Source organism: Arachis stenosperma, chromosome 4, assembly GCF_014773155.1.
Source record: "Arachis stenosperma cultivar V10309 chromosome 4, arast.V10309.gnm1.PFL2, whole genome shotgun sequence".
Taxonomy (NCBI): Eukaryota; Viridiplantae; Streptophyta; class Magnoliopsida; order Fabales; family Fabaceae; genus Arachis; species Arachis stenosperma.
In genome coordinates, this window is record NC_080380.1 from 58,020,328 (window position 1) to 58,029,519 (window position 9,192).

At 41.9% G+C, this 9,192-nt stretch overlaps 1 protein-coding gene across 1 annotated transcript; it reads left to right on the forward strand.

Annotated features, from left to right (window-relative positions):
• The first annotated feature begins 4,079 nt into the window (after positions 1-4,079).
• On the forward strand, positions 4,080-5,879 carry LOC130975014 (uncharacterized). The gene has a single exon (XM_057899849.1). It carries the CDS (start codon positions 4,080-4,082, stop codon positions 5,877-5,879), a length of 1,800 nt encoding a protein of 599 aa, XP_057755832.1.
• The last annotated feature ends 3,313 nt before the right edge of the window (positions 5,880-9,192 follow it).

Sequence of the window (9,192 nt, forward strand, 5' to 3'; positions counted from 1 at the left end):
CACATGCGCCACCCTGTGACTGTTCTTGTAGGAACCAGTTCATTTTTTTCATTATGAACCACTGTCATGCCTCCCTTTTTGGGAACAACTTGGACAGGGCTCACCCAGGGGCTATCAGAAATAGGATAAATAATCCCAGCCTCCAGTAATTTAGTGACCTCTTTCTGCACCACCTCCTTCATGGCAGGATTTAGCCTCCTCTGTGGTTGGACCACTGGTTTGGCATTATCCTCCAACAGGATCTTGTGCATGCATCTAGCTGGGCTAATACCCTTGAGATCACTTATGGACCACCCAAGAGCTGTCTTGTGTGTCCTCAGCACTTTAATCAGTGCTTCCTCTTCCTGTGGATTTAAAGCAGAGCTTATAATCACTGGAAAAGTGTCACCCTCTCCCAGAAATGCATATTTCAGGGATGGTGGTAGTGGTTTGAGTTCAGGCTTAGGAGGCTTATCCTCCTCCTGAGGAATTTTCGAAAATTCCTTTGCCTCTTCTGGCTCTTCCTGATCAGTTTGAGCATCTTTGAAGATTAGTAATGGGAACACCTCTGATGTATCATCAAGTATCTTAACCCTCGTTGTCATTATTTCATCTTTAAGCTAGAACCTCTTTTGGGGCAAGCTCAATAATGCAATCGCGGAAAACCTAGTTTTTGAACCGTATCAGTTAGGAGTTTTGATTCTGGTTTTCGTAAATAGTCTCAGTTTGATAAACCAGACTTGATTCATGAGAGAATAGAGATAATATTATAATATCATAATTATATGAGTATTAGAAGCTTCTTGAATGATATTATAAAGTTACCTGGTCAGTTTTAGTTAAAAACAGAAAATCGGTTTAACCGGGTTCACAATTTACTAGTGCAGCTTAGCACCAGCACTCTATGATGACTTTAGCAATGCTAAGGCCTCATCATACATGTTATATTCTCATAATAAATATGTTACTATTGCCATTTATGCTAGTAGCTCAGAAAAGAATTTTTAGAGATGTTTTTACAAGTGTTCCGATACATCTAGTTTTAGTAGTTATACACCTGAGATATTTAATATTATTTTAACCCACCTCCAAGCCAACCAATCACAACTCTCCTTACACCCCCAAAGCACTCCAAGGTTGGTCATTTACTCGCTTTGGCCGAAAATGAGAAGAGAGAAAAGAGAGAAACTTTCATGACACTTTAATCTTAAAAGCTTGATTTCTGCTGAACTAAAACTCAAATCAAAATTCCAATCTGACCAAAATGATCCTCTCTTCTTTGTCTACATGATCATATGACTTATCAAGGATAGAATCAAGGTGAGTTGGCTACACCATCTCCCTTTTGCTTCGGTTTCAAGGAAACATGCTTAAACATGAGTTTTCTTGATGTTCTTCCTTAGGAATCATGCTTAACTTGACTTGAAAGCCAAGAAATGTTAATTTCCAGCAACTCTAAGGTGAGAAATCCCTTCCTAACGTGCTGAGTGTGATTTGGTCAATTGAGATTTTTTGGATTTAAAGTTGTTTTTGATGTGATTTAGGAGGAAAAAGTGCTTAAGGACCACCTAAAAGTATAACCGAATTAGGAGCAGCAAAACCGGAGAGATGAGAGAGAGAGAGAGAATAGAGAGAGCTGGGGTGGGAAACACAGTGAGGGGTAGTTTTAGGAATCCGATCAAAGACCCTAGAGTTTGGAATCGAGAAGAGTATCATCGATTGGAGACGGAGTCTTTTTCGATCTTCTTGGATAACCTTCGAGAAGACATTTCTAAAAGAGAACTGTTCGAATTGTTCAGTTGGACTGGACGCATAAACGACATATACCTATCTCGAAAACAAAAGAATGGTAGTTTGTACATCTTCGCGTTCGTAAGGTACACTACAAGGGGAGGAGCTTTGAAGGCCATAACAGAGATGAATCGTATGAGGTTGAGAGGTAAGGTTGTGTTCGTTGGAGAGGCAAGATACAGGAGAATGTCAATTGCTAATGGCACGAACAAGATACAGGCAGAAGGTATCATTCAAAAAGAAAGTGTCGGCCAGCCACAAAAGGAGCATAAGGATGATCCAGCCGTCCCAGCTAGCAGTTCTAAGAATGTGGGAAAAGATAAGAAGATCCTGGATCAACATGGGAATGGTTTAACAAAGAATCTAGAAGTGGCTGTGGCGAAAGAAAATTTGAACTGGTTGCAGAAAAGTCTAGTCGGTGGAACAACAACAGCCATTGACTTTAGGTCTTTACAAGATATGGTTGCTAAGAACTTTCCGCAGGTCACTCAGGTACGAGAATTGGGAGCTTATAAGGCACTGCTGACGTTCGACAATCTTTTGAATGCTGAAGAGACATACACGTTCAAAATGAATAGCCTTCTGAAATTTTTTCATAACTTATGGAGATGGGATGAATCAGAGAAAAGTGAATCTCGAAGAGTCTAGCTAGAGTGCTTCGGGGTCCCACTACATATTTGGACAGTGGATACATTCAAAAAGATCGGTGGCCAATGGGGAGAGGTGGTTGGGTGTGATAAAGGAACGGAATCGTGCGCCTCCTTTAGTGTCGGCCGCGTACTAATTGATACTTGTGTTATAGGTGTGATTAATGAATGGGTGCATATCACTGTCGGTACCAGTGGATTCGACGTCTTAGTAAAAGAGGTGGGACAAGAAGTTTACAGCTCGCAATATGCTTCGGAAAAAAGGACGGAGAAAGACATAGCTTGCATTCCCCAAAATAACGTAGCGTGTAGACTTCCTAAGGCTGGTGCTATAATGCCGGCTGTTTCTACAAGGTTGATAGACTACAAAGACCAGGCAGTGGCAGCAATTACAAAAAGGGTAGGACAGGAGGTTGAAGATGAGGATAGAGTAGTAATTCCAGAGGCAATTTTAAACGAATGGAATTATGACCACTTAAAACTCAATCAAATAATTCCGGTAACGAATCAGCAAATTTATGGTCATATTGATGGCGGGGCAGATTCTGTGGGATTGGAAGGTAATTATGAAACAGATTCGGAGCTCACAATTCCGTGGAGCTATCCATGTGTTCATAATGGGCTGCGGAGAGATAAACCTAATGGTACATGTGTGAGACTTCCTGAACGGGCCATCAATGCCAATAAAAACAAAAAATGCGTGCTGGGCCAAGGTGGGCCGTATCTAATTACACAAGAAAAGTGTGACACCGGTGCATGCTGGCATGGGCTGGACCATGATGCCTTGGGTCGGGTCAGGGTCAGCCTGATCCAAGGGATGAGATCTGATGCAGGCGCTCCTTCTGCGCCGTCAGGGAGACCGAGTGTAGTGGAGATCTACGGAAGCGAGCCTGGGAAAGGAGAAGCAGGACATTGCAGAGCCATTAACGCTACAGGCGATGAAGCACAACGCCAAGTGTGTGGGTCGGTTGAGGTCGACTCAGAGCAGTGCGGTTGCCTCATGCGCGATGAAGAAGAAGCTTGCGCCGACCCCATCGGTGGAAAGAGCTTGCGGCGGAGGTTGACTGATGGTGATGTAACCATCACGCTCCCTGGCTGTGTGACGAGCATGGGGGGTGCTGGTGGAGAAAGGCAGGTTGCAGGGGTATCGGGTTCGGTGATGATAGGGGGTTGCAGGTTGGAAAACCGGGTTAAAAGGGTCGAAGGAGCTGTGACGCTGTTAGAGGAAGTTCAAGGGGCCAAGGACAGGGACATACAAAGTAATGAAGCTTATTATCAAGCAATTGGTGGTGGTTGTGCAGATTTAACGGAGGCAGGCCTAGGGATTGAATCGGTCTGTGCTAGGAATTCTCCGGTGCAGAACGTGGCGGAAGGACATGGTGACAGAGGCAACGATGAAAGGGAACAAAGACAGGCCAACGAAGACGAAGATAGTAGCAATGAGTATGTTAACCTGGATGAACAACTGCTGGAAAACCAAAAGACATGGGAGCTAGCGGAAGAATCTGGAGCAATGCTGCTCAATGAAGATGATGACATCATGAGGATCCTCCAAGAACAGAATGAAGAGATTGCTAGAAAAAGGAGACTGGCAAAACAGAAGGCTAAAGCCAGACGGAGTAGACCCAAAAATCTCAAAAAGGTGTGTAATAATAATGTAAAATGATTATTAGCTCATGGAATATTAGGGGGTTAAGGGGTGATGGGAAGTTAAGGATAGTGAAAGAACTTAAGAGGAAGCATAGGCTGGATATGTTAGGGTTGGTCGAGACTAAACGACAGTTAATAACAAGGTTTGATGTTGTGAAAATATGGGGGAACGGGTGTGTGGGATGGGAGTATGTGGAGTCTGTTGGTGCATCTGGCGGGTTGTTATTAATGTGGGATGATGGCTTCTTTAAAATGAGAAATTGCTATAAAAGTGAGCGATGGCTATGTGTTGAAGGGGTCCTGGCAGAGAATACTATTAACTGTACTTTTTTCTTGGTTTATGGTGCTCACAATAGAGATGAAAAACTTGTTGTGTGGGAGGAGCTGAGTTATATGGTTGGTTTATACCCAGGCGCCTGCTGTTTTTTTGGAGACTTTAATGAGATTGGACAGGTGGAAGAAAGGCGAGGATTAGAAAGCTTACCTTTGTTGGCACACGACTACAAGAATTGGATACATGACATGGGTTTGGTGGACCTACCGATCTCTGACCGTAAGTTTACATGGTTCAGGGGACAGTCATGCAGCCGTATTGACAGAGCTTTGGTTAGCTTGGAATGGCTTGAGGCATTTCCGGAGACTCGCTTGAGAGGTGGTCCTCGTGGTTTGTCAGATCATTGTCCTATCATAGTGGAAGGGAAGAGGCTGAGAGACGGTCCGAGGCCATTTAGAAGTCTAGATTCGTGGTTTACTCATGAAGGTTTTTTAAGGATGGTCAAGGAGGAATGGAGAGGGTTAGGAGAGATACCATTCACCGATAAACTAAGGGCGTTGAAGGCTCCTTTGGGGAGATGGCATAGAGAAAATTTTGGTGATACGGACAAGAAAATTTTGAGGTTTGAGGAAGAGATCCAGAAGATTGATGACATGGTCGGCAATGGGAGCTATGATGGGACAGTGGAAGCAAGACGGAAGGCGCTAGTTAAGTGTTGTGAGAAATGGTATGTGAGGAAAGAACTACATTGGAAGCAGATGTCAAGGTCGAGGCAAGCGAGGGACATGGATAAAAATACGAGGTACTTCCACAACTTAGCTTCTGCCAGGCGGAGAAATAACAGGATTGATACTTTACTTATTAATGGAAGATTGATAAGGAATCAAGGTAGAATTAAGCTTGCCATCAGGGAGTTTTATAAAGAATTATATCAGCAAGAGAGGTCTCCTGAGGTGGGATTCAGAGATGGTCTGGTGGAAAGGATAAGTGAGGAGGATTCTATTGCTTTAGAGATGCTACCGTCGCCTGAGGAGGTTAAAGAGGCAGTGTGGGATTGTGAATCGTCTAAGGCTCAAAGATGTGACGGTTACAACATGAATTTTATAAAGAAGTGTTGGTCTGATATAGGTTCGGATTTCACGACAGCGGTATTGGCCTTTTTCCAATCTTCAAGGTTGCCGCATGATGCTAATGTTACGTGGGTGGCGTTGGCCCCCAAGTTTACTGGTGCTAAGGAAATCAAAGATCTGCGTCTGATTAGTATGGTGGGGTGTGTTTACAAGGTAATTTCGAAGATGCTGGTTCGGAGGATGAGATGTGTTATGCCAGGTTTAGTAGGTGAGACACAGAGTGCTTTTGTTAAGGGTCGGAAGATTCATGACGGGGCTTTGATCGCATGTGAAACGGTTCAATGGATCAAACAGAGAAAGAAGGAAGCGACAGTAATAAAGCTTGATTTCCAGAAAGCATATGACAGAGTCAAATGGAGTTTTGTAGACCTTGTATTACAGAAGATGGGATTTGGTCGAAGATGGTGAGTTATGGAGTGTGTGAGCACGTCCTCTATGTCAGTCCTGATAAATCGCTCGCCATCCAAGCCATTCAAAATGGAAAGGGGCCTGCGGCAAGGGGATCCTCTGTCCCCTTTTCTCTTCGTACTTGTTGTTGATGTCCTACATAGGATGATTGGAGAGGCTGTGAGAAACGGTCGCATATCGCCGTTGTTGGTTGGAAGAGATCATGTTGAACTGTCGCATCTACAGTTTGCAGATGATACTGTCTTATTCTGCCCTCCTGAGGAAGAGACAGTCAAGAACTACAAAAGATTGCTTCGATGCTTTCACTTGATGTCAGGTCTAAGTATCAACTTTGATAAATCAAGCTTGATCCCTGTGAACTGTGATGAGCAGTGGGTACAGCGTATGTGCAGAGTGTTGGGCTGCAAGCAAGCCAATCTACCAGTTAAATATCTAGGTATCTCGCTAGGAGCAAACCCAAGGTTGGTTAAGACGTGGAGGCCTATAATAGACAAGGTGGAGGAGAAGCTTAGCCTCTGGAAGGCCAAGATCCTCAATAAGGCCGGTAAGTTGGTACTTATTAAAGCTGTGTTAAATAGTCTACCGGTTTATTATCTGAGCCTGTATAAGATGCCAAAGGCTGTTGCAGAGAAATTAATTTCCTTACAGAGGAGATTTCTATGGAGTAAAGAGGATGGAAAGAGTGGTATGGCATTGGTTAAATGGGAAGTGGTTCAGACTCCCAAAAAGCTGGGCGGATTGGGGGTTGGGGATGCCATGATTCGAAATTCAGCCCTTCTGTTTAAATGGTGGTGGAGGTTCTCTAGGGAGGAGTGTCCGTTGTGGAAGAAGGTAGTCTGTTCCTGTAACAACCTGAATCCAAATGAGCTCCTATCATCCCAAGAGCTACCTATCCGAGGAGGCCCGTGGAAGGATATTTGTCAGCTACAGTTTAAGAATCAAGAAGTAAGGCAGAAGATGATTACGGGGTTGTCCATGGAGGTGGGTGATGGAAGACGAACTCGGTTTTGGGAGGATGTCTGGATTCAGGGAGGTTCTTTGAAAGACCGCTTTCCAAGGCTCTTCTCAGTTTCAAACCAAACAGGGTCAATGATAGGGGATTGTGGGTTTTGGGATGGGTTAGCTTGGATTTGGAATTTTCAGTGGAGGAGAGAATTATTCCAGTGGGAGTTGGATTTAGTGAACCAGCTTCACCACACTCTGAGGCTGGTTAAACTTGAGCCTGAAAGAGAGGATAGAGTTGTATGGAAGTATGATAAACAAGGAATTTTTTCTACTAACTCATTTGTGCAGGTGTTGCGGGTGGAAATAGCCCCGGAGGATATATCAAGCTACAGTTTTACAAGGACCCTTTGGAAAGGCCTTGTCCCACCCAGAGTAGAGTGGTTTGTCTGGTTTATCCTGATTGACAGAGTCAACACCAAGGAGAGGCTGAGTCGATTTGGAGTCATTCACCAAGGAGATACGTTATGTGTTTTATGTAACAATAGCGTTGAATATGGCCACCATATGTTTCTTGGCTGCAGCTTTTCTTGGTAGGTATGGTGTGCTTGGTTATCATATGTTGGAATGCAATGGGTGTGTCCAGGTGCAGTAAAGGAGCACTTTCAAAGTTGGACTGAGAACTCAAAAACAAAACAAGAGTGCAAGAGATGGATGGTGTGCTTCTGTGCGATCATTTGGAACATATGGCTGGAACGCAACCGGAGGATTTTTTAGAACAAAGGAAAAGGGGTTGAGAAGATTATCAACTTGTCTTTTCTGAACTACAAGGAGTGGTTAGGTGCTGACCCCTTCTGTTGTTGATGGCAATGCCGGAGATGACAAAGGGATTACTATGTTTGCTTTGTACTGGTTTTTTCTTTTGTTTTGCTTCTTCCTTGCTACACTCCTTGCTCCACTTGTTGTGTTGAGCTTCTCATTCAAAAAAAAAAAAAAAAGGAGCAGCAAAACCAGGTAGGGTTTGACGAATTTAATCTTGATTGATTGTGTTTGAGTTGTGTGATTATGATATGGTTTGGCTTTGCTTGAAATTGATTTTTGTATGAGTAATTCTTGTTGAAATTTTGGTGAAAATTTGATGAAATTTGATGAAATTCAAGCTATGAACTTGTGTTCTTGTGGCTGCTGGAAAACGAAACCCTAGAGCTTAAATTGGGGTTCAATTTATGTTGAAATCATGTAGAAATGATGGGGTTTTAGTGGCTGGGAATTTATTTTGAATTATGGTAAAAATCGGTTACTGAAAATACTGAAAAACGGGTAAAAACAGAGAAAGAATCTGAAGAATTTGTGAAGAACACGAAGAACACTTTGAGTGTGATGAAGAACATGGAAGAACAGGCCTTAGATCTTGAAAAGGGCAAGGAAGTAAAATTTTTTGTGTTTGGGGGGTTCTTTGGTAATTTCTGAAAGTTAGGGTGGTTAAAGTAGAAATATTAAAAGTTATAGGTGGTAAAAAGTAAATTTTAAAGGTTAAAAGTTAAAGTAGGGTAATTTTTGTAAATTTAATGATAAAATAATAAAATAATAAAATATTAAATAATAATATTTAATTAAAAATAATATTTTAATAAAAATAATAAAATAATACGGAAAAGGCAGTTTTTTGTAAAAGCTTTAGAAAGACAACTTTAAGCGCAGAATCTCATAATTACCTTCATAAAACACTTAGGGAGTGGTAATAACATGTTAGTGAGGCAAAGATAAATAAAAGATAAAAAGTTAACGAAAAGATAAAAACCAAAGAAAAGTCTGTAAAGTTTTAATGAGAGAAAAATAGACAGAAATTAATGAACAAACTAGGGCAACATAGTTAGTCCTTGAGTTGCGGCTAGGGTTAGGTATTATATGAAAAGTTAAACTCTTTCAGTATATAATTAATGAACCTTTACTTGGGACAGGCTAACTATTCATACCAAAATTTACATAAGCTTTAAATACATACGTTAAACAGAGAAATCAGAGCAGAGTAAAGAAACACAGAGAACAGAGTAACCAGAGTAGAGTAAACAGATATAGAGAAAAGAGAAACTAGAATAGAGTAAAGAGAAATAAAGAGAAGAGAGTAATCAGAGCAGAGTAAAGAGACAAAGAGAAAAGAGTAGTATGATAAAAAGCAAAGGACCTGTTGAAAGGTCATTTGTTGCTTGAGGCAACCCAAAAGATGTTTGTTTATTCATTTGTTGCATTGAGGCAACTCCAAAATTATTTGTATGTTCATCCACTACATTGAGGCAGTCAGATAAATAGTGGTACAACCACAGAACATTTTCCAGTGCTACACAACTATTGAGAACTGTACCTGCAACTG

Coding starts and splice junctions, on each gene's coding strand:
- LOC130975014 (XM_057899849.1), top strand. CDS start 4,080: ATGATTATTAGCTCATGGAATATTAGGGGGTTAAGGGGTGATGGGAAG.